We start from the raw sequence: 26077 nt of genomic DNA, 5'->3' as shown, positions 1-26077 counted from the left end.
GATTTTTTTGATAAGTAATGCAACTGTGATTAGATGTTTTAATAATAGCATTCTTTTCAAAATTCACATTGTAAAAGAGTCCAGAACAAATGACAAAAAGACTGAAATATTATGTGCCAAACTAATGCAAGAATCACATTTCAGAACACGTTCATACAGATCTAAACTAGAGGTTCAGCAGTTTTAAAATGAAGACAGGAGATTTTGTTGTTTGCGGAGGAACTTATGTTAATTTAAAAAAAATGCAGCCTTTGCAATTTGCCAATTCTGTCCATTAAAAGTGCAACTTGACTGCGATTAATGCTGCAGCCCTAATACTAAATATTTGAAACAGAAGCGTTAAATGACTTTATATGACTGATACTGCAAGTAGTTTTGAATCTGGTGAGTTGGCTGTGCAATCAATAATGGAAAGCTCATTCAATCCAACTGTCATCTGAATTACTGCTTTAATGCACTGAAATCTTGAAAATGTTCCATGTTCCACTGGGCTGAATTAAACTGTCCAGATGTCTGTTTAATTAGGACCGCAAGATTAAATCAATATGAATGGACACTAGGGCTGGGTATCATTAAGAAGTTGCCAATACGATACATATCTCAATACATAGGCCACGATATGATAGATGTCTTGATATAATATATTTCAAATTAATTCGATATGATTCAATAAAAAATAATGGCTAAATCATGGTTGTAATACTAAACGTCTTTGTTAAACCACCTCTTGTGCAAAGTGAATATGAAACACACATTTTAATCATCAAAACAGTGAATATGTCAAATGTGCTGCATAAACGAGAACAAAACTAGCGCTGTAAAAAAATATTTAGTAAAACACATAAAAAAAAATAAAAAAAAAGTCTTGGTGATCTTGTTGTATTTTGATACATCACATTAAACAATACAATATACTGATATTTAGATATTTTTTGCAGCCTCCTAATGGATGCAATTAGCAAATTGCAAAGGATGCCATTTTTGAAGCAAAATCATTTCCACCAGAAAACAAAATTATCTTAACTATTTATTCTGCATAAAAACTGCTAACCCTGTAGTTTAGATCTGTACAAACACTGTCTAAAATGTGTTTCTTATATTAGAGAGTTCACGTTTCAGTCTTTTTGTCAATTCTTCTGGACGTGTTTAAAATGTGAACTCTGAATCAAATCCTGTTATTAAAACATGAATCACAAATCTAATCGCAATGCTTGAAAAAAAAACAAAAAACATTGCTCATCATGCAACCCTTTGTCTAATGGTTAAGCCAGAAATGCCCAAGGTTTTTTCCATGGAGCGCCAGAATTAATGCACATTAGAGAGCCTTCTGCAAAGAAATATATGATTAAATATTACAAAATTGAGAGGACTGGCCTCCTTCCCATCGACAGGCAATATTTTCTATACAAAATTCAATCAAAATATATTCTTCTTAAAGTCTCAGAGCACCCTCCCCTGGGTTAAGGGAAAGCTCATTCTACCCAACTGTCTGCAAAATTACAGATTTTATTCATGCACCAATTTTTTTTTTTTTTTTTGAAAATGTTCCATGTTCCACTGGACTGATTCAAATTGTCCAGATGTCTGTTTTATAGTTTCTCTTCGTGGCAATGTTCAGTGAAAAGAGAAACCAGGGCTGAACAAATGCACGCCCTGCTGATTAGACCTTGGCATGTCATAGTCCTGGTTCCACCACACCTTCCACGTCACAGCTCTATGTACAATCAACAAGTGCTCTGCTGTGTTCATTCATCCAAAACTAGGATGCATTCTGTTTATTAAGAGGGCTGGTGCTCCAGGCTGAGAGGCTCTGAGAGGCTCTGAGAGTGGAGAAGTGCTACATCAGCACTTTATCTGATGCCGTTCAAAGTGGTTGACACAAGCAGCTCGGACTTGATAATAAATAAGATAAGGCTAGTATTGAAAGGAACTTGATCTTTGGAAAAAACAAAACCCTGAAAATCTGAATCTTTGTAATCCTTATCACATTTTAAAGCCACAGTATGTGCTTTTTTTTATCACAAACTAAAATAAATAGCATGTTTGTTTTGATTGTATATTTTTTTTTTCTTTAATTTTGGTTGTGTTTATTGCAAAGAAAAACATGGGTCCTTATAGTGAGTGGGCTTGCATCTCCACAAATCTGACTCTTATTTGGCCTCCACCTGCCTGCTTCCATAGAAATGGGGTGGTTTTAACTTTCCATTTCCATGAAATCATGCAGGTGGCATGCCACCTAGAGAAAGTTGCTTTGTAACTTTACTTGCTTGCCCCTATGAAATGAAATGTTCCTCAGTATGTCATTAAAAGTTTGACTTCTCTACAATAGGGTGTGCAAAAATATTGAAATATCAGTATATTGTATCATTTAATGTGACGATACAGTATCAATATTGTGATCGCCAAGAGTATTTTTTGGTATATTTTCCAAAATTATTTTGTTATAGTGCGATTGAGATATGTATCATCTCAGCAACTTCTTAATGATTCCCAGCCTACTCTATATAAGCAAGACACAAGCAGGTTAAATCAACAGCCAAAATGACAGGTCAGATCTGTGGAGAGGTGACTCAGCTGATATATATATATATATATATATATATATATATATATATATATATATATATATATATATATAATATATATATATATATTATAATATATATTATATATATATTTATATTTTATTATATATATTATATATATATATATGAATAAGAATGCATGTTTTGATCATGTTTTTAATCAACCAAAACGTGTTATTCTAAGACAGATTAGTTTGATGCCATTCTGTGGAATTGTCTAAGCAAAGCAATAGCATAGTAGATAGTAGAACTCACACAAGAAATATTACATAGTTAATAACTCAATCCCTTCTGTTACTTGGTGAAATCTAAATGAAATAACTTCAGATATGACATATCAAATAGCACTGCATCCCAGATAGATTTCAGCAGCTGACCCGGCACACTTCAGCAGAAATGCAGCAGGCCCAGGAAGTCAAAACACGGAATTACAAACATTTGAAATACATGATAAATAAATGTCGTTTTAGATATTTCCCCCTAAAAAAATAGACTGCCACATCAACAAAATATCAAAGCACCTTTTCATCAAAACTATAACTAAAAGATTAGTGATACATTGTCTGATATTTTTTGTCTAGAAGAATAAATGCACTCGAGGCTTAACACAATCACATCTGTGGTGTTATTTAGCGCAGGTCACCGTTATATCACTGCTGGGGTTCTGTTTGGCCAAAGTGGAGGCTGCGGCGCCGAGGCTCGCTGCTGTCGTTACAAATGATTAGCACTAGCCCTGCACACTCTGCGTCACTCCCGGTAAAATGCACACGGTGTAATAACCCCCAGAAGATGCGCAAACATGAACATTTTTTATACATTACCAACGCCTTCACAAATCATGCTACCCGAAATGCAACCTGAGCTAGCGCAGGGCTAGGCGGCTGCTGCTTTTACTATTGAATGCCTTGTTGAAAAGCTAGCCATTTGTGAGCTGCTAAGTTTGACGCTGAACAGACATCCTTCCACAAAAGAAATGAAATGTTAAGCCTTTTGTCGCGTTGTACACGTCTCTAAAATGTACCAGATACGTACTTTGCGCTGGAAAGAGCACGAAGGAATAGATTGTGAGGAGGTTCTCGCAGCTCCTGTAGCGTCTGTAATGCCAAGTATCTGCTGTGGCCAATATTTTCCTTCAGCGTCGTCACATATGTTGCCAGGTTGGATATTCCAATCCCTCAACAGGACGTATAAAGACAGACTTCAAACAAGGCGACAGTGTCGTTGACTTTGACCTTACGTTGCGATTAAACTTTTCATCTAGTATTAGTCCAAAAATAGATATTAAATTACCAATGCTTGGTCATTTGAAGGTGTCTAATTTAGCTCTTAGGAGAAAGCTAATTGTACAAGCATAGTTACGTAAATATTACTAAGTATGGCAACCCAGCGTCCACGTCGTCATTTCCGAGCTCGGGGTTGGTTCACTTTGCGCTCCTCTTTGCTCCGGTTTTGAGTGGAAGTGCAGTTTGCGGGCACATTGCGCGCACTTTGCGGGTGTTTTGACTCAAAGTGGCGGCCTAAATAGTGAACATGTGCTCTTCTACCTTTCGGGGCTGAAACAGTTTAGCATATCTCGGGCCGTGTCTTGTGCACAGCCGGATTTTGGAGCGTTTTGACTGGAGAGAAGAGGAGAAGAGCGGGGTAACTTCAAAATGGCAACCCCCTATGTAACGGATGAATCGGGTATGGCTCTGCATGTGGCACCCTTTGTCTGTCAAAACTACAACCTCAATCGATATAATTCAATGCAATATTACAATAATGACAAAGAATTATCCTCTGTGAAACTTATACATGGTCTCAGTAAAGGCGGATCTATGTGGTTAACTTGTATTTGTTGTGTTAGCTACTGCTAGCTGGCTAAACATATTAGTGCTGTTCCTAGTCTAAAGTGCAGCTATTACTTCAGCTTTTTTTTTTTTTTTTTTTTAATTCACATATCATTTATAAAACCACTTTCTTCTAATTATCACGTAAATTACCCTTTTCTCACCACTGAGTTGTTAAGTCTCATGCACGTATTTACTACGTAGTAAACAATATGATGTTTTTGTAAATTTCTTGTACTTGTTAATCAGTCATTATGTGCTTTTTAATTGTATAGAGAAGAAAAGGGTGGACACTGGACAAAAATGGAAAATTCATAACAAATTTGTAACGTTGTACATAACATTTAATACTTAAAGATTATGATACACTATTTATTATTGGTATTTATTGTAATATTTTCTGTACCTCAGGCAAATACATCGCTGCCACTCAGCGTCCTGATGGGAGCTGGAGGAAGCCGCGACGAGTAAAGGATGGATATGTTCCTCAGGAAGAAGTCCCAGTGTAAGAACTGTTTTCTGTTTAGAGCAGTAAACAGTTGTCACTCTGCCAGAATTAAAATGAATGAAGTCATTGGGAATGTAATAACTTCATAACAATTGAATCTTAGTGGGGAAAAAAACAAAAACATTCTTTATTCATTTTTATTTACAGGGCTTCTAAACCTTTAAGACCACATTTCCAAAAATAACAATGCAAAAACCTAAAATCCTGGGTGTCTCAATGATAATGTATCTTTTAAGACTCTCAGTTCAGTGGCTCTTGACCCTTTAATAGATTACTGTATCTGTTGTCTGTGATAAGCTTTATTAAAGCACTGTCTGATTCAAACTGTAAAATTTGAACCAGGAATTGTGTATTTAAATGTTAAGTATTTCCTCTCTCTCACAGACTCTTTAGCTCATTGATAATAAATAAATGCATGAATTTCTGGTCATGTGCATAGTTTTTTTTTTTTTTTTTTTTTTGTGCATGTGTAGAAAATCCCTCAGCTGTTCAGATAGAATCCATTGCAAAGGAGAAATTCAGTTTGTCAATGTTTATTTTGGTTGAAAACATTTTGCAGCTCATCCAAGCTGCTTCTTCAGTTCTGGTCAGATGCTAGTGGACACCGCCTTATATCTGTGTGCAGGGAGGAGCTAACTACACTGAAACTACTCTGAAACTAACACACCTACTTGTTTCAAGTTTCTGTTGTTAGCTAGACCTGTTGAACTGCACTGAGTGTGGGGTCTAAGCATAATTATTCAGGCCCATGATTGGAGCGTTCAGACCTTTGGCCCTGACCTGGCTATATCAAAAAAACAAAACAAAAAAACAATAGGGATAGCCTAGGGATTAGTTTCAGAGTAGTTTCAGTGTTGTTAGCTCCTCTCTACAGGCAGTGTCCACCAGCGTCTGACCAAAACTGTAGAAGCAGCTTGGATGTTTTCGACCAACATAAATGTTTGACAAATTGAATTTCTTCATTGCCTTTTTTTAGTGCAGTAAGGTGAAATGCTATGAATCTTAGCACTGCTTAAAACTTCTGGTTTACAATAGTTAAAATACTTAGACACACTAATTAAAAAGAATACAATTGTACACCCCAGCTTTAAATGTAGGTTTATCTATTTTGATTAAGTCTATATTATATGTCAATCAGATATTGTTTCTTCTCATTCCCATTGTGACATCTATGATCACTGTTATAATTGTAAAACATGATTACTCCTGTTTGTCAGTGCAGTGCAAAATATCTGAAATTCATATACATTTTCTTTTTTAGATACGAAAACAAATATGTGAAGTTCTTCAAGGGAAAACCAGACCTGCCTCCTGGTTTAAACCCAGATGACGTTGCTCAGCCTAAAACTCAACAACAAAAATGTGAGAGCGATGCATCCAGTCTTTCCAAATCTGCAAAACGAAACATGAAACGCAAAGAGAAAAGGAGGCAGCAGCAGCAGGCTGAAGCAGAGGAGGAGCAGGTGGATTCGGTTAGTTACGCCGTGGACAACATGACTCTTAATGAAAATGCAGTCTCTACTCCTGATGATTCTTCAGCTGTTTCGGAAAAGGCCAAAAAAATCAAAAATCTGAAAAAGAAACTGCGACAAGTTGAGGATCTGCAGCTCAAAGTGGACTCAGGTGAAATTAAACAGCCGTCAAAAGAACAAATGGATAAGCTAGCCCGAGCGCAAGCTTTGAGAGAGGAGCTAGAGCAGCTAGAGAAGGATTTATAAAGCACTAAGGCCGTGCCCAATTTCTGTTAACTTGCCTTTTTGAGTCCTCGATGTAGAAATGATTCAAGTAGTTCTATTGTTAAGTAGAGCTGCAACAATCAATCAAAATCATTTTGACTTGTCAGCTAAAAATACTATAGAATAATAGAAGTATTTTTTATAATAATATCTGGCATGGATATTAAAAATACATTATTAAAAATAATAATAATAAAGAGTAGAGTCCGACCGATATATCGGTTGGTCGATATTATCGGCTGGTATGGGCAACTTTAGGCATATCGGCTATCGGCCGATATGCTTGCTGATAGGGGCCGATATTTCACGTGGGCATGTTATACCTCGTTATAAAGCTTAGACTCTGTACATTCTGGTCATTTAATCCAATTTACAGACAGATAAATGTCCTAATATGTGGCTCCACATCAGTATTTATCTACGGAGTCATTTGTCTGTGTGTGTCCCTACTGTCCCTGAACACACCACAGAGTTGCGTCACTCACGTGTGTTTGTTTACACCTGCAGACACAGATCCAAACACTGAGATTATATTCTTTTTACTGACAATCGGTTTGAGTCTGGATTAAAAGGACATTTATTAGTGCAGATTTGTGATGTGAGGAGGAGCCTGTATGAGCGGTGAGTGTTGGAAATATGTCGACTCTGAAGCTAGTTTTTGTCATTTGTTATGGGTTAGCTGCTGTAGCTCCCGCACATAAACAGACTGTTTTCTATTGGTCTGTTCTAAAGTGACTATATTGGCCGTATATTTGCTACTGGACCTGCACTGATATGTAAATGAGCTGTGAACAGACGTGTGAATTATGACATTTGCGCATATAATTAATTACTGCGGCGCGCACGTATTTACGGCTAAAGGCTAATAGCGCTACTTTCTTTACTAGTTATGGGCATGGATCTATTAAAATAACTGGATACAGTATTGCTAGCTTGTAGCTGCCTCGAGTTGACGTAGTGGCCACTCAGTGGTACTACAGTCGAAAAAATCCCATGGGCCGAGAGAAGATTTTTCTCATAGAGCGCAATGTAATCACAACCCGCTCGTGTTTTCGGCTGACAGGGCACCTACAACTTTCAAAAATGTCGGATTTTTGTGGCGATTTTTACCTATTTTTAGATCATAAACTTTTTCTCGCTCAAAATCCTTCAGTTGTCTTAAAAAAACGCTTTATAATCGTTAGCTTCGGCTCCGCTCTGCTCTCGTTCCTCTCGCTCTGATTGGTCAAAGCGATCACGTGATACACGAGCCCGCGCTCCGTGCGTGTGGTCGCGTGCATTCGCGTGCATTCGCGTGCATTCGCGTGTGCCCGTGGGAGAAAAGAGCACTACTGCGCATGCTCGGTCGGCCCACAGCCACCGGAAGTACCTAGCCGGGCTAGGCTAATCTGGGATCATGCGCCATTGAGCTCAGCCCATTGACTTGAATGGGCGGCCATTTTGGAACCTGGGGGCTTCGTTATGGGTCCGTCGCGAACGAAATGACTCTTAGAACCGGCTCTTTGAAGCGAACGACGGGAGCCTGATCCTTATTGGGAGCCGTGTTTTCTCTCTTTCTCACTTTTTTTCTCTTCACGCCGCTTGATTCGTGGTTTGACAGCGGCAGCGGAGAAATTTGCGTGTACGTAGGATTTAAAAAAATAAAAATAAAAAAACGAGCATATTTGACTATAGTTTAGCATAAAATAAATAAGTCCTGGTTTAGTCCTTTTTCAGTCCTGGTTTAGACCTGGTTCAGTCCTGATTCAGTCCTGCTTTAGACGTGCTTAGTCCTGCTTGCAACAAAACAATCTGAAGAGCCACTTGGGAGCCAAAAGAACCAGTAGCTTTTAGTGAGCCGAGCCAAAAGAGCCGGTTCTCTAAAAAGAACTGGAATACCCATCACTAGTGTCTAGAATGTGATGCAAAAATGCCATTAAGCCAACCTACTGTCTGTAAATATGATGTAAAGAGGCAAAATAACAATAAATGTTGCCTAAATAAACCCAATTTAAAATCCACCAGAGCCAATCCTAAGTTTTTTAAACAATTCAACATTTACAGTGAATTTTTACGTCACTAAATATATCGGCGATTATATCGGCTATCAGCAGCGCCAACTCCCATTATATCGGTTTCATATCGGCCACAACAAAATCCATATAGGTCGGGCTCTAATAAAGAGATTTTGCAAGGTACCTGCTCACATCGGTATCTAGTTTTGATACTAGTTATAGTTGCAAGTGTCTGTATATCTGTATACATTTTTTACACTCTTACATATCAGAAAGGATAAGTATTCTGCATCCTATTGATTAAAAAAAGGACAGAGGCAAAAGATAAGGTAGCCAGGGCAAGTTGGGTTGGGTTAGGTTAGTTTATTTGCCAAGTGTAGTTAATAAAACCAAACAAAATAAAACATTGGAAAACATGTGCAAGAAGCTTAGAGTGCACCAGGAGACTTTAAAAAACAACCACATAAACAATAAACAGTCATTACAAATTACATACTGGCACTGTAAAATAAACAAGCTACAAAAATTTATGCTCCACATTTGATTCATTTGTTGTATCAGACCCCCACTGTGGGAATAGGAACATAGAGGAGAGGGGCAAGTTTTTACCAAGTGGGTCTCATTTATCAGTAAAATTTGGGTTGAAGGATTAAGCACTCAAAAAGGCAAGTAAACATAAATTGGATGCGGCCCAAGTCAGCGGCCAACGGGGAGAAACTGCACACTCCAGCTCCTTGTACCTTTGCAGTAAATTATTTGTTACCATACATGCTCCCAAGCTGTTTGTTACCCCCAAAGCTCCCATATTATGCTAAAAAGTTGTAATTTTTATCACTACAAATGTCAACTTTTTTGTTTCGTTTCCATTTAAAAACTGAAACTTGGACTTCTACGCATTTCAGAAGCACTGAAATTGTCTATAAAGCATCTACAGCTGTGCTGCTAATAAGCTGTTTCAGCATGCTTCTCTCCCCACTGTGGGCGACACAGCTAGTCAAGTATTATACATTTTAAAATACCAATGTAAAGATGTCAGCATATAGATATTAAAAACTAAATCAAATAAGAATATGAGACTTTTTAAGAACTTTTTTTAAGAAGACGGCAGAGGATATCTACAGCGCGGGCAGCACACTTTTCTACGGACAACTTTGAACCTGCGTTTTAAAATTGTCATTTGTTTTTTTTTTTTACATTACGAACATTCAATTAAACCACTCACTAATCCTATGGTAAAATGTCTTTTTAATTGTTTAATTGTTCCATTTTATAAACTCATGATTTCCTGTTGAATCTAGCAGTGTTACTAAATGTTACAGACTACTAAAAAGGATGTGTGAAACAGCTGCTGTAAGTTTTTCTCGTGAACATAACGTACATTAATGGCATTTTGAAATACTGTATATGGAGATGCAGACCTAAGAGACTTTTATTTCAAATTGTAATAAAAGGACAAAAGCAACTTCTGTAATAAAGTATTAATTTCTATGAATTAAAAAAAAGTTTTGAAATGAATATGACAGATTTTCATGTTCTTTAAATTGGTATAGTACCAAATAAATATCACAGTAGCAAAATACTTGAAAATTACAGGAAGTGGCTATGAGTTTTAAGAAGGAAGTCCTCTACAGTATATCCTCTAAAATTTCATTTAAAATGCGATAGATAATGAGATAATTTATGCTTAATAATTTATGCTTTAGTAACACTTGTTTACCAAAAATCAGTGTGTTATAATTCATATTTATTTGTGAAACTACTAAACTTCAATGAATGCCTCAAACCTTCTCAAATATTGCAATAAATATGGTACAGTTATGTTAAAATAATGTACCATAAGATTTGAAAAAGGTTTGGTTCCTACGCAATACTTTTATAAATATCTTTGTTTTGGATCAGTGGGTTGTTTTGGACACAAGCACAGTATAATTAACAGTCTTTGTCTGTTTGTGAGAATGCATGTGGTTAGGTGTTTTGTTCATATGGCTGTAAGCATTAAGTAAGCGGTATGCTATTATTATTCAGATTCAAAAGACACTCCTCCCTTGAGCTCACATAAATACTAAATTAAATATTTAATGAATTAATTGCAATGACTTCACTCTATAAATGCCTACAATATAATTAATCAGTTTCACTCACAGAATTAAGATGTGTCAGTGTTCAAGTATGTTTGCTATGAATGGATTGAATAGGATTAAGCCCGGTCTAAACTCAAACTATACCCAAACTAAAATGAGTATAAATCAGCACTTAACCAGGATTACTCCATAACCTGAACCTTTTTTGCCTATTTTTTACAGTTTTAAATGGCCTATATTATGCTATTTTCTGATCTATGTTACACTGTTACCCTCATCAAAAGCATACATGGAGTTGTGTTTTGTTTCATTTATATTTATTAGCATACAAACCCTGTATATTTAGTTCTTCTCTCAAACAGGAAATACTAGTCCACCTTGTGATGTCATGTCATACAGGAAACACCCCACTGCTTTTTTAAACTCCATACACCTTCACTAGAATAATAATTTCAGACCTGGAATAGCCAATCTCTATTAAACAAAAGTTGTTAACTTGAAAACTACCACTACATGACATCACAGGGTAGAACAGAGCATTTTGAGCTTTAGAGATGTAGACTAATAATAAAGGATTTCTCAGACATGTGTGAAAGAAGCAAAACACAACTCCAGGCATGTTTTTGAGGAGGTAACAGCATTATAACATGACTTAAAGCTCACAAGAGTCAATTGTGTGTAATATAGGATCTTTAACCTATTATATTTAACATTTATTATTAAGTTACAGATGTATTTATCACCCAAACAGAAAACAAACATATGTATACATCAGCCGTACTGTGAACAGGCTTGCCTCTCCATAGATCTGACCAATAACTTGGCCTGGTGGCATTACCTGCTTGTCTCCATGGAGGTATATAAGTTTAATGCCATACTGTGTGAACCATTCCAGACAAAACATTTCGATGGAGACAAGCATGTGGCAGACCCCCCATCTGAAAAATTACCCAGGGCACCTTAAAAACATCATCAACTTCAATTTGTTTTAAAATCCACTGTACATCCCTTTATAGAATGATATATTACTTCCTATGGTGTATTCTTACACGCATGTCTGAGCATAGAGCACTATTGTGTTGTAAGTGAATGAATTATGATTTGGTTTGTTTCAGACAACACTTGGCATTCCTTTTAAGGCTTTAGTGGTTTTGTGTCTGGCTCCATCAGTATAAAATCTCCCTCCAGTCAACATGTGTGACAACAACCAAGCTAATATGGGGAATGTTTAGTCAACAATGTCTTTTATAATTTAAATTATGTTAAGACCTTAAATTGAAAACATATTTAAAACAATATTGCTTTACTGTTTTTACTTTTTAATTTAGTATTTTTGCATGATGAGTATGGGATACACAAGAATGGAGCTACTGGGTCTCATAATTTTATTGCAAGTGGTTTTATCCTTTTCCTTGAGAAGAGAAGAAGCAATTGTAAGAATTATTTTTCATCAATAATGAACTTGTGCACAGTTGCTTGAAAATATTTAACATCTTTATCTATCAAATTGACTTGCTAGCTATGTTATTCTGTCAGTTCATTTGACCACTGAACATTCATTTCTGAATGTATATAATTTCTGAATGTATATTGTTACCTCAGGTATACTTGCAAAAATATGGCTACCTGCATATTCCACTGAGCTCAAATCCTCTACAGACTAACTACAGACATGGAGAGTTGTCAAATGCAATAAGGTGAGCATATAATATAATTGTTTTTGTTTTACAGTAATTAAATTTTTTTATCTAAACTGACAAATATTTCCAGCACATTTCAGAAGACCACAAACCTCCCAGTATCAGGAAGATTTGACGCAGCCACATTGAGAATGATGGACCAACCTCGCTGTGGTTTGGAGGACTCCGTCAGTGATAAGACTCTCAGATATCGCATCATGGGTGAGTGAAATTATTTGTTCACTCGTTCTATTCAGATTCTGTAAACTAAATGCTCTTGTAGTCATTTTTAATTGAGTAACTTTTAGGAAACTGCCATTTATGTTATAGTTTTAAAGGTCTTATATTACCAAAACTGATTCTTGTGCGCTTTCCATGTTAGAATGTTGTAACCTCATCAAAAACATATATGGAGTTGTGTTTTGTTTCATTCACACATGTTTGAGTAATCCTTTATTATTAGTCTGTCTACATCTCCAAAGCTCAAAATGTTCTGCTCTGCGTTGTGATGTCATGAAGTGGCAGTTTTCAATTTAGTTTATTTATTTAATGAGACAAGGACAGAGCACAATATACATTAACCTTAACAGGAGAGATGCTTTGTACCAGATAATAATTTCCACTTGTAGTTCCTTGGCATCCTGATGTTATAGTTCATAAAATCAAGAGTTGCAATTCAAGAAATTATTCAAATGATTCTGGTGAAGGTGTTTGGAGTTTAAAAACACCGTGGAGCACTTCCATTGTTAACACATGGCATCACAAGGTGGAACAGTGTTTTTTGTTTGAGAGAAGAACTCAGCCTATATATGCAGGGTTTGTGTGTTAAACATGTGAATGAAACAAAACACAAATCCAGGTATGTTTGTGATGAGGAAAAAACATAGATCAGAAAACAACATAATATGGGCCCTTCAATCACACCAAATGTTTGAGTCAGTCTTGGTTTGAGCCCATTTTAGTTCTGACTTATAGGACTAAACTATAGCCTTGGTTTAGAAATGTTTTTGTTTAGTCCAGGTCTAGTCCAGATTTGTTTAGTCCCAATTCTGATGTGGTAGTATGTGTGTGCAGTTGTGAACGCACTGTAAATCTATTATTGACATAAAATTTCAAAGCTTGCATAATACTTGTTGTTTTTGTTTTTTTGTTTTGTTTTGTTTTACAACTTGATATGTTGCTTTACTTTTTCAAAATTGTATTGTCTAAAGTAAAAAAAATACCACAGTTTGCATACTATTTTTACTTTTTATCTGGTTATTAATAATTACATAATTGTTACCACCTCTTTTCACTACTACTTCAGTAGTGGTAATAGTATTTTTTAAAATTTTTGGCCACGGTGTGCTCTGATAAATCATATACAGTTTGAATGCATGTAGATGTTTAATATCTTGTTCTTTGAATATATAAAGATCAGTGGAAGAAGTTAAATGTTTGGCCATATTGTGCATAAATACGTAGACATTAATCATACAGTGGCCTTGTTCATAAGTACACTAAAATCATCATCAAGATCATTATGTGATTTCTGGAACTTTTATGGTTATATAAATGAAATACAAACTGCAGAATCTGATGTCAAAGGGACCATGGTCAGAAAGAAACCAAATATTTGTACATGTCATTTTAATAGTTTTAACTCCAGAAACCTTCATAATCAGTTTTTGGATGTGCATGTAACCACAGCCAGTATAAAGAATGTTGTGATGACTTTCTCTTTGACTAGATACAGCTCAAAGGAAGAAGTACGTTATATGTTTGACCACAAAGTGCATAGATATATTATACACATATTGAACATACAGTATTTAAAATATTGTAATAACTTTCTCTTTGACTACATACAGGTCGATGGAAGAAGAAGTTTCTGACATATCGCATCTATAACTTTGCCTCAGACCTGGGCCAGGGGAAGACACGCTCGGCCATTCAATCCGCCTTCAAATACTGGAGCGAAGTGTCCCCTTTAAAGTTCAGTGAGCTGCAGTCAGGGAGAGCAGATATCAAGATCTCTTTTCACAGGAAAGACAAGTCCTGCCCGGTCCCCTTCGATGGCAGAGGTGAGAGGTATTCCATGGTTTATTTATTTTAATTTACTTCAAGAAAATTATTGATAGAATATAGTAAAAGGAAATGGATTAAGGTCATGTGTTATGTATTGATCTGGCTTCTTAAATGGCTCTTCTCAATCCTCAACTGTCTTACTGAGAAGGAAATCTGTTCAAATGAGGCTGTAAACATAAGATGCAAGCTTTAAAAATCATCTTAATATAGGCCGTGTGAATGTGAATGAAGTCAGTTATTCTGGAGAAGGTGCATGGAAAAATGACAAGAGTACTTCCTGGATTACCAACTAATGATGTAATAAGGTGGAACCGAGACTTTTGAGCTCTGTAGCCATATGGCCTTTCTGTACATTTATAGTAAATTTCTTGCACCTCTGACTGAATGTCTCTCATTCTAGGTCATGTTCTGGCCCACGCTGACGCCCCTGAGTCTGGGCTCATTCACTTTGACGCAGACGAGCTGTGGACAGAGGGGCGGAGCTCCGGATCAAACCTGAGGATCGTTGCAGCGCATGAGATCGGCCACGCCCTCGGCCTGGGACACTCACAGTACTACAGTGCCCTCATGGCGCCAGTGTACACCGGCTACCGCTCCAACTTTAAGCTCCATCCAGATGATATCCGGGGAATACAAGCTTTATATGGTGCAAGAATATTTCTACATATTTAAGATATTGTCCACTCATGTATTTCACTTGTCCAGGGCCAAGTCACAGAGGCAGCGGAGACCATCCTCTCCTCCTACACTTTCTTTGTTACACTGTTATGTTTTTTTGAATGATACAGCCCCTCCAGAGTGTCCTACAAATCTTACTCGATGTCTCCTCCTGGTGGGACATACCCAAACATGCCCCAGAGGTCCAGAATGCACCTGAATCTGATCATATGTTTGCACATAAGCTGGTTTCTCTCACTGTGGAGGAGAATTGGCTCTACTACAAGCTCTGTTAAGAATGTTATCTCTGCTCAAACACTGTTTGTACTTTCCTAAACTAAATGCATCATATGCATTGTTTCAGGAAAGCCTCAGTCTTCAAACCCCGCTCCTGTCCCTCCACCAGATGGAAGTGCTCCTGACCTCTGCAAAATCAAACTGGATGCCATTATGTTAGGTACAGGCCAAACTTTCTAATTTATTACACAAAATAAACAAATGTAACTTTTTATTTAAAGCTAAATGCCATTTTCTGTATTTTCCCCAGGTCCAAAGGAGCAGATGTACCTCTTCAGTGGTCAGCTTGTGTGGACCAGGTCTGGCTCTGGCTCTGTTTCTGGTCCAGTCCAGGTCTCTGCTCTGTGGAAGGGGCTGCCCGGGGGTCTCAATGCTGCTGTGTACTCCCCGCGGAGTAGCAAGTCCTACTTCATCAAAGGTTTGTTATCGTCATTAACTAGAAACCTGTGTGTCAAATTAAAGTTTCATTTCTTCACTTAATTTTTCTGCTGTGTTCCATAAATGACACTTTTTCTTTTTACATTTATGATCACAATAAATTGTGAAGTGTATTCAATCTGGTAATTGTGGTAAAAGTGTATATAATATGCTATTTATATTTAATTATTTTTTACTCATACATTAACAGTGTTTTGTTTCGTTTTTATTTTGACATGAATTATGAACTGAAATTTTCTCTCATGGAACTGAAATTTTCTCTCATGGATGTAGAAAGTGTAAAACTGATCAAACTGGGTTGCAGAACTGTTGACTTAACATGTAATTCTATGTGCATTGTGCACCCACAGGAGACAAGGTGTGGAGATACTCTGGTTTCAAAATTGACCTTGGTTTTCCCAGACGCCTGAGCAACATCCCAGCTAATGTTGACTCTGCTTTTTATTCAAACAAAAAGAAGCTGGTCTTTTTAAAGGTAAAAAATTTATTCATATTCAGCTCTAGTATGTGGTCTACATGCAAACCTGAAAAGCAATGGTTCAAACCTCAAACCATGTGCTATTGTTGTGTCTATGGACAAGACACTTAAGCCACATTGCCTAGTTTGAATGTGGTGTGTGTGAGTGATTGGTGGCAATGGCAAAGCTTTGCAGCCTTGCTTCAGACAGTTTACCCCAAGTTGTGTGTGTTAAGGTGTGGAGTAAATTAATAATGCACATAAATAACACAGAGTGACCAAAAGGCTATATTGGTCATTTAAGATAAGTGTTAATAAATCCTTCATGTTGACTGGACTAAACAACAATAATAACAATAATACTCTAATTATTTGCTTACTTACTTCTTATGTCAGAAAAGTACAATTCGTGCATAAAGTGATTCAAGTAAAGTAAAGTATTCAAGTGGTTATCTTTTGCCTGTTTCAGGGTTCTGGGTATTGGCAATGGGATGAGTTTAAACCAGAAAACTTCAAAATCTACCCTCTGCCCATCAGCTGGTTGTTTAAAGGGGCTCCCAGTAACACAGACGCTGCAGTGACATGGACAGATGGCACTATTTACCTGTTCAAAGGATCACAGTTCTGGAGAGTTGATCCAAACAAGCAGAAAGTCAAAGGCTCTCCAGAAAGTATTGCTTCACGCTGGCTGCAATGTGACGACTGAGCCACCAGGGGGAGATAGGAGTTTGTCATAGGAAACCACCATGCATCCACAGGACTGGAGAGGAGTGAGTGACACTTGGGAAAAGTTGAGTAAGGTATCCATAACGTTCAGAGTGATGAATAATTTGCACTGTTGCCATAGAAATAAACAATACAAATCACAATTTCTTTTTTATAATTGAATTGTGAAAAGTCTTCAAAATGTCTCCTAAAAGCATCATTCGTTCATTAGTTTTTCAATATAAAACCAAAAATAAAAAAATGAAAAAAACAATTGTTTTCCTCATTATTTGTCTCCAAAACCAAGATGAAAAAATGGATAACAATTTGTTTTTTCTTTTTCAATTTTGTGTCTTGGTTTTGTCATTTAAACTGCGATGCCGAACTGAACCAGGACTAAAACAGGACTGAACAGATCTAAACCAGCTCTAAACCAGAACTGAACCAGGACTAAACCAGGTCTCAGTCCTGGTCTGGTCCCGGTTTCCTGATCACCCGACAGTCTACGCGGGCGTGCGTCTGGGCCAGTCCCAACACTCATGATTCAGTCCTGGTTTAGTCCTGGTTCAGTTCTGGTTTAGTCCTGGTTTAGGACTGAGACCCGGACAGGACCAGGACCAGGAGTCAGACTGGGACTGAGACCAGGACTGAGACTAGGACTGAGACTGGTTTAGAGCTGGTTTAGAGCTGGTTTAGTCCTGGTTCAGTCCAGCATCGCAGTTTAATTCACAGAAACAGGAAACGTCCGTTATCCATTTTTTCATTTGGTTTTAGACACAAATAATGAAGAAAACAGTTGTTTTTTTGTTTTCTTATTTTTGGTTTTATATTGAAAAACTTATGAGCGAATGACACACGGATTCATGTCATTGAAGCCCATGATTATAAAATAAAGCAAGGATAAACATTATTCACTGTAAAAATATTATAAAATTCTGTTCAACTCAAATCCTTTTTAAAATTATTATTGTTTTTTGTTTTCTTTTGTTTTTCTTTTTTTTTTTTTTTTTTTTTTTTTGCAAATCAGGTTCAAATTATTAACAGCTAATGCTTTGATAAGTTGTTTTTCAAATTGCAGTTTTAGTTATTTCCAGTGTTTGACTGTGAGCATAGTGTTTTCAGGACAATTTTATTCAAGTGAATGATCATCTGTTAAAAAATGTAGTTATTTCAGGATTCCTGCAAAAATAATAGCCCATTTACTTTAGAACTCTCAGTAAAGGATGTCCAAGGCAGGCAATAACCCAAAATAAGTTAAGAAATAAAACACAAATGTTTATTTATCTAACACATATTTACAAAGCCGTTTTGCAATAATATGCACAGTAAAATATATTAAGAATGACATTATTACATTGTATTTGTCTGTTAAGGTGTAGACACACTTCATAAATGCATAATTCTGCATTAACTTTGCAAAGAACTGAGAGGACAAAAAGCCTGAGATGTGTCAGCCATCTATGAATTGTAGAGATGTTTGTTTAGGGTTTTGAGGCTGACCTTTGTTTGATTGACACTTCCGTGACTTTGCTTTTACGTTTATTAAATATTCAAGAGACACAAGCACTCTGGTGATTTGAGGTAACTCCCAGAGATACTCCAAATATGCCTGAGTACACAGTGTCAGGCAGAAACGGAAGCGCCAACACTGAAAATAAAGTAAGCTTTGAGTACACGCTGTGGTGGTTTGTGCTTTTTGTTTATGATTGATTTAATTATCATCCTAATTCAGTCTTTGCCAAATAAAACTATATATATAATATATATATATATATATATATATATATATATATATATATATATATATATATATATATATATATATATATATATAAAAATTTATTAATCTGTCTCTTCTTGCTTTTGTTTTTGTTTTGTTTTTTTATTATACTGTGACATGATTTTGTGAAATTGTTAATTATGAGATAGTTTTTTGGAGATAATAATAGAGCTCAACAGTGCCATCCACTTCAAAGTCTGCTCTGGTTTCTTAAGTAAAATTTCTCTTTTTTTTTCTTTTTTTAAAAAATTCTGATATTTAGAGTTTAAAGGTGTAGTAACTATTGTTTTTTTTTTTTTTATTATTTCTTTACTTTTTTGGATAGTCTTTGGGAAAAATCAATGGGTTATTTACTTACTTTACTGACTACTCCCAACTGGAAGATATCACAGCAACATGTAATCCCTTAGTTGTCCGGATGGGGTCCATAGCGCTACATTTCAAAGTCTCTTCAAATTTAATGTTTTGCGAGACACTGTGTTTTCTTCTCAGACAGCAAACACAGGAGAGGAGGTGGTGAGAGGAACCATGGATCCTGTCTCAAAGTCAAAGTCGATGAAAGTGTGAGTGATGGTGCTGACGCTGCTGCAGGATGAGCCAGTGCCCAAACGCCGCTCCTGGACACTCTGTATGTAACTCTGTGGAAGAGAGAGAATATATGAACCTATAGGCTACAAGAAATATTTCAAGTATAGACCAGTATGTTATGCAGATATTTCAAATTAATAACTATGGCATCCACTTCCTTGTCCACTTCTGGTATACTTTTGTTGTGGCTACTGGTGTTTTAGAATTGTTTCCACCTTAAACTGAAATATTACACTATTTTCTGATCTATGTAATAATGTTGTTTCCTCATTTAAAACATATCTGTAATTCTGTTTTGTTTCATTCACACATATTTAACTCACAAATTCTGCATGTTTAGGCTGAGTTCTTCTCTCAAACTAAAAAAACTCTGTTCCACCTTGTGATGTCGTGTGGTAATACAGGAAGTGCATCGCTGTCTTTTTAAACCTTTAATATTTCTAGATGATGCTGGTAATACGTATTAAGTGGATGTGATTGCAAGTGCGTGCCATGTTATGAAATTTCAATAGTAATAGTATAATGAAAACAAAATTACATTTGCGTACGTGTTACTGATCAATAAATGCCTCGTAATTCCTGACTAGTGTTCTTGTACATATTGGTTTTACCTCACCCATCAACAATAAAAAGGCAATGACTAACCCTGCTTTTGGCCTACCACTCACCACTCAAGACTGAATACTGCCCTGACAAGTTGTCCTAGTAATATCAATGGATGGGTGTAATTTATTGCCAGAGAATATGATTGAGCTTCTCGTAAGTTATTATTTGATAGACTGCCTGGAATTGTAAGTTATACTTTCTGAGCTACACTGTAATGTTGTTTCCTCATTGCAAACATACCTGGAGATGTGTTTTGTTTCATTCACACCTTTAACTATCAAAGTCTGCATATTTAGGTGTTATTCTCTCAAACAGAAAATTTAATTGCCAATCTCTACTGAACTAAAGGTAAAAGGTAGCTGTTAACTTGAAAACTACCACTTCATGACATCACAAGGTTGAACAGAGCATTTTGAGCTTTGGAGATGTAGACAGACTAATAATAAAGGATCACTCAAACATGTGTGAATGAAAAAATAAACACAACTCCAGGTATGTTTTTTAACATGTCATAAAGCTCACACGAGTCAATTTTGCCTAATATAGGACCTTTTTATCCCCTTTGGACTTTTTGTTACATATTTCCAAACATAAAAACAGAATGTATTTATTAATAAACCTGACTGACCGGAGCTAGCACATCGCCTGCGTAGCGTTTGAGCAGTGGAGGTCGGCGTTTGCGATAAGGTCGTCTTCCTGTCTGCTCAAAGTGTCTGTGCCTATGGACCTGTTTCTTCTGTTTCTTGTGAAGAACTGGACAGACAAAATATAAGGCAAGATCAAAACAATGTGTCAACAGTGCAACAGGTAAATTAATGTAACAGCATTACAATTTTAAGAGGCGTACATCAAATTTTATGGCCATATTGCACTGTAAATAGAAATAAAGCAATTCAGCCCCAAATTCTGAGCATTCAAAGTTCTTCGGTTGCCAGCAGCACTGAAAGGTTAAAAATATTAGCTGCTATAAAGTCTGACTTGCCTAAGAATTCAAATAAGTCTGATGAAAGTGTACGCTCTTTAAAAACACAGAGTAGCTCTTCCTTAGGTACTAAGTGGGCAAACATTTGTTCAAATATAACCTTAACATTTCTGGTATGCCCTAGCCTGTCTCCATGGAGATGTTATTGCTTTACCTACAGTGTTCTTCAGAATGGCATTAAACTAAGCTCCAGGCCAAGTTTTTCAGTGTTTAGAGGAATAAAAACTTTCATAGTTCACAGATATACGCATAATGTCATACACTGGGAAATGAAAGCAATGGAAACTCAAATAAACAACCATCAGAAAAGTTATGCAGTGCACCTTTAAAAATGTAGAATAGAAAAATAACTCCTGGTAGGTTATAGTTGTGCAAAAACTACATACAGCATTATTGCATTTTAAGATTAAGTGTATAATTTCTCTTTTAATTGTTGTAACTCACCTTCTTGTTGTAATAATTCCCTTGCTGTCCACTTCCACTGCACCACTCCCCCAACTAGACTGAGTAGAGGGCACATCCCAGCCACAGCCCAGTCAAACCAGCAGAGGGGGTGAACCGAAAAACCATGATGAAAAACCCCATACACCTGATCTGGCAATGCTAAAGTTCCAATAACATAATCTGCACAGAGCATAACAGTCAGCGCCCCATAGACACTGGTGTACAGTACCATGAACAGTTTATGCCAGAGTAGCGTGAAAACAGCAGTGACAATCCCTGTGGCTAATATTGCTCCAACAGAAATCAGTTCTGAAGAAATCGTCCAAAACTGTCCAACCAAAACAAGAATAAAAAGGCAAACCAGGCTGCCCAGCTGTAGTCCACTTAGTATATATCCAATGGCAGGGACGAGCATGGTAACGAGACCACACAGGACCCCCACGCCCAACCCAATGCCTGCCTTCGTCTCCAGGCTCAGGTGGGAGTCCAGACCTGGTTCCTTATGGTACACAAAGAGCACAGCAGCTGATCCAAACAGGAAGCCAGAGAAGAATAGAACCATCTTCAGACAGCGGTATCCTGGGGAGAGAAGGGAGAATGTGTTAAATAGCTTAATAGTTGGGAGTGTTATAGGTCAGATGACATAGGCCAAGATAACAAGGACTGAGCTGGCAGTGATAGCCTTCAGCACAGCACAGAATTTTTCTAACAATTATTGTAATATATGAAAACAAATTATAGTTGTATCTATTCTCTTTGGTCGGTTATATGAATGTGCAAGCCTAAATAAACATGACCTTAAATTAACCTTCACTAGACCTGGAGCTTTAAATGGAAAATAACTACAATTCAGAACAACATCACATTTTTCTATAGGTGTATGGTAAAATTTCTATAACTAATATGTTATGTTGAAATGTTAAGTATGAAAAAATATAGATATATATGCGCCATAACATAATAAGGTGGAATGTTTTTGGACATATCAACACTGGTAGTATTGTTCCTGTATAAAGCAAAAGTTTAAAAAGTTGTAAAACCAATGAGAACATTTGAACATTTGAACCGTCTTCATTGCTCAAAAAGCAAACAAATAGTGCAGGTAAATTCTCTGTAAATATAACAGTGTCATTATGATCTTAAGACTTGTTAATATTCACATGTGGGTATCCATTTGTGTCCTTTAAGTTCAAATGAGTAACTTTAGGTTGAAGTTTACTGTGAACATTGGCACCAGTGCACGTGTGTTTACCTCCTCACATGTTTTCAACTGTGCAAATATCGTGCCCTTGAACCAGTGATTTCAATCTCAACCCTGTGCTCAGAGACCTCTGATAATACTACTCATTATGTCAGTACAGATCCTTGTCCATTCAGATTAGTGTTTTTTGTATATTCTTCCAGATGAAGTCCAAATTTTGAGTAATTTGAGTATGCTGAAGCAAGAGAACTATTCCTCTTAGACTCAAAAAATTCCATCTAAATGTTTTCAAAGCCCATTATAAAACTTTGCAATTGAGGTATCACAATATTGTACAGTGTTGTTAATGCTGCCTCAGTCAAACTCAAACACATCAGATTCAATGCCATCTGCCAACCTCTCGCCCTGCTCCAGTTCCTGGCCCTGCCAGGGTGTGCTCTGATCAGCCTGAAACCTGGCGCCCTCTGCTTGGTCAGCTAATAAAGCCTCTGATCAAACTATAGTACTCTGGAACTTAAATAGAAATCTGAGGCTCCTGGGTAGTTCTAGTAGTTTTTTCTTTTGAAGTGATATATATTCATATTTTGCCCCTTTTTCGGTCCAGCTAACCCTCTTTTTATCTATAGGCTTATATTTTATTTGGTCAGTCGTATATTTTAGACTTGGTGTAGTTTCATATTAGACTAGTGATTTACTAGCCTAGATTTTAGAAATCTGATTGTATTCATCCATGGATTTTAGAAAAAACAACCAACCACAACAACATACACTGAGTGATTAGAAGTCCCCAAAAAGGCCCCCATTATTAGACAAATTGTGTGATCTAACATTGTATTTTTGGAGAAAATCTCACTCCCAGGTCTATTTTACTTTAAAAGCAGTGCAGTGTGTATCATAACAACATATAGACTGACTTTTCCAGATGGATTCAGAAACATCCATTTAATCTAAAAGCCCAGTCTGTATTACTTCATACCAAAATTGTAGTTAACTTTTTTTTTCATTCAGTGACTAGCTATGGAGTGAATGAATAACTACTGTGTAGCACATTGAGATGCTTCAACAAGCTACATATGTAAAGCACATTTTTATTGTAAAAAAACACTTTCTTAACCTGCAGAGTAAACGCAGGTTGAAAAACACAAAATAAATGTATTATTAAGTACAGTGATAGGTTCATAAAAGTTGTCTACATACCAAAAAAGGAGTAGATGAGTCCAAAGGAAAGACACACAGAGCAGATGATGGAGGGGATGACTTCATACATGATGTTAATCTGCAGAGAGCATGAGTCCTCTGCCAGGCCCAGTGCAGGCTCCACAGTCACAAAATGAGCAGTGATGGCAGCCATTTTGGAGACTTATGAGTTATTACTGAGGCCACATTTATGTGTTTTCCCTTTGTTCACTCACACAGTATGAGGTTCCTGCAGGTCTTTTCCAGGAAAGGAAGCTGGTGTGTTTCCTCTGCACCTGCACAGAGCAAAGAGAGTGTAGTTATCTAAAGACCTGCCTCAGCCTCTGTTTTCAAAAGGCCAGGAAATCATATAGTTGATACATATTTTTGATTAGGCACATTGTCAGATAAGGCCTGTAACCCTTCTGTTAGCAAAGTACTACTTGTGTGGAGAAGTTGCTGAGGAGAAAACACACTGTAAAAAATAAATTTTATTAAATTGATAACAATGACTCAAATTCACACTGTAGATCACAAACTGGTCTCATTAACAATGTATTTAAGCTAAATGAATATGAGTAATGCTGAAAACTGCACTTAAAGAAATCTTTACATTTAAACGCAAATCACAAAGTACCACTAAAGAAACCATGCATGAATAGAATGTCAAGAAAACAAACATTGCCCCACAACTTAATAGGACAAATGAATTATTCACCCTGAAAAATATATATTTTTATTATTTAACATTTTTAAAATGATCTAGAACAAATATTTAAAGTATATACCCTTGTTTAACTTAATATTTAAATGGAAAAAGCGTCATTCTTTATTTATTTAAGGTAAAGAATATATTTTTAATAGCCCTAATAACAATGATCACTAGTCAAACTCAAAACCTCTCAAATCAAGATTATTATTGCAAATATCAATAATTTTAAGTCTGATTTTTACAGCCAGTGGTCCCCTCTGAGTGTTTTGTATAGTTTCCTGATTCTTTTGTTCAAACAGGAAACAGACGAGGAAATGACCCAGCGGCTTGAGCACTTGTTGTTGTGGACATCTGGACACACAATATTCCATTCACTGAGCTAGAATTTGAAAAACATGAGAAAACTACCAACAATTATCGATTTATCTAAAAGGAAATCTAAACATTTGCGTGTGTTTCAGGCTCACGTGCGGCTCTTACCTTGCCTTATGCTCCTCGTGTGTTGTCCCAGCGCATGCAAATGTGAAGAGCTCATCCGTGCTAACAGATCAGTAATCTAAGTGGCATTAGCAGATTAGCTTTAGCAGAAGATGATCCTGTTGCCTTAACTACACTGCACTGTCCTCATGTGGTTTTCTACTTACACTTTCTACAGGATCTCATCACAGAATGGACTACAATTTTGTACAATTATGTAATGCATACAGCTTCAACTCAGCTATTTTATTTTATAGTTTAGACCTATATTACTATTACAATATATACGTATATTTTTGTAGTGGTGATACAGAATAATCAGACAAATAAAAATGTATTTCCTTGTGTAATGTTTACTTAATTTTTTTTTATTTTTATTCAGGACTGTTGACTATAGAGCTGTATATCTGTTTGACCTTTACAACTTTACTTAACTAGTTTTACCCAGTTTAACAGACCCATGTTAATCTGAGTATAATGAGGTAAAACTATGCTCAACAAGTGCAAATTCTTGTTTATTGTGTTCCAGAAAACACATGTTAGAGTAATTGAGGTACCTCTAAAGTCTATACATGTGAGTTAAATTACGATCTTATATTAGTCATAAATACCAAACAGACACTAGACACAAAACCCCCAAAACAAACAAACAAACAAACAAAAAACAAAAAAACAGTGCATATCCATACCTGAGAGAGGCATTTCTGGAGCTGGTTGTTGTAAAGTTTGTCCCTCGTGTTTCTGCACAGCTCAGACTGGTGCTGTCCTTCTGTGTGTGACCATAGACTGTGTACATATGTGTGTGTGTGTGTGCATGTGCGTGTGCGTGTGTGTGTGCGTGTGTGTGCGTGTGTGTGTGTGTGTGTGTGCGTGTGTGACTCTGTGAGCAGCTACAGAGACTTCCCCGGTCACTGCTAAAGTCCAGACCTGAACCAGAGCCCACCACCAAACAGCAGAGGGAGAAGCAACTAAATCCCAGTTTTTGAGGTTACTCAGAGATTACAGTTAAGGGTCTTGCATTTTTATAAATAGCTAAATAACTTCTCAAGATAAGATAAGAAGACTCTATTTGTCCATG

The 26077-nt window shown here is 36.6% G+C and overlaps 4 protein-coding genes across 5 annotated transcripts in view; 2 read left to right on the top strand and 2 right to left on the bottom strand.

Moving 5' to 3' along the window:
* The window catches only part of spats2 (spermatogenesis associated serine rich 2), a 28636-nt gene extending 24913 nt beyond the window's left edge, over positions 1 to 3723 (bottom strand). For both annotated transcript variants that reach the window (XM_055165968.1, XM_020929868.2), the window contains exon 1: positions 3618 to 3723. The gene's annotated coding sequence lies outside the window, so the exon portion shown is untranslated. The remainder of the gene's footprint in view (positions 1 to 3617) is intronic.
* A 287-nt stretch (positions 3724 to 4010) lies between these two features.
* On the top strand, positions 4011 to 10167 carry pym1 (PYM homolog 1, exon junction complex associated factor). The gene is made up of 3 exons (XM_020929964.2): positions 4011 to 4268; positions 4826 to 4919; positions 6184 to 10167. Exons 1-3 carry the CDS (start codon positions 4238 to 4240, stop codon positions 6638 to 6640), a joined length of 582 nt encoding a protein of 193 aa, XP_020785623.1. The 5' UTR covers positions 4011 to 4237; the 3' UTR covers positions 6641 to 10167.
* A 105-nt stretch (positions 10168 to 10272) lies between these two features.
* On the top strand, positions 10273 to 18775 carry LOC110164511 (matrix metalloproteinase-19-like). Its single transcript, XM_020929550.2, has 9 exons — positions 10273 to 12166; positions 12336 to 12430; positions 12504 to 12634; positions 14263 to 14475; positions 14880 to 15125; positions 15501 to 15593; positions 15684 to 15851; positions 16222 to 16346; positions 16798 to 18775. The coding sequence occupies exons 1-9, from the start codon at positions 12071 to 12073 to the stop codon at positions 17032 to 17034; spliced, it is 1404 nt and encodes a 467-aa protein (XP_020785209.2). The 5' UTR covers positions 10273 to 12070; the 3' UTR covers positions 17035 to 18775.
* A 258-nt stretch (positions 18776 to 19033) lies between these two features.
* On the bottom strand, positions 19034 to 25764 carry LOC110164510 (transmembrane protein 198-like). Its single transcript, XM_020929549.2, has 5 exons — positions 25689 to 25764; positions 23832 to 24106; positions 21434 to 22012; positions 20636 to 20760; positions 19034 to 19451 (listed from the first exon to the last, which is right to left on the bottom strand). Exons 2-5 carry the CDS (start codon positions 23983 to 23985, stop codon positions 19302 to 19304), a joined length of 1008 nt encoding a protein of 335 aa, XP_020785208.1. The 5' UTR covers positions 23986 to 24106; positions 25689 to 25764; the 3' UTR covers positions 19034 to 19301.
* Between the last annotated feature and the right edge of the window lie 313 nt (positions 25765 to 26077).

This window comes from Boleophthalmus pectinirostris, unplaced genomic scaffold (genome assembly GCF_026225935.1).
Source record: "Boleophthalmus pectinirostris isolate CB_2022bp ecotype Guang Dong unplaced genomic scaffold, ASM2622593v1 HiC_scaffold_8, whole genome shotgun sequence".
Classification (NCBI taxonomy): Eukaryota; Metazoa; Chordata; class Actinopteri; order Gobiiformes; family Gobiidae; genus Boleophthalmus; species Boleophthalmus pectinirostris.
The sequence above is the reverse complement of the archived record's forward strand: the minus strand, read 5'-3'. Positions and strand labels throughout refer to the sequence as shown.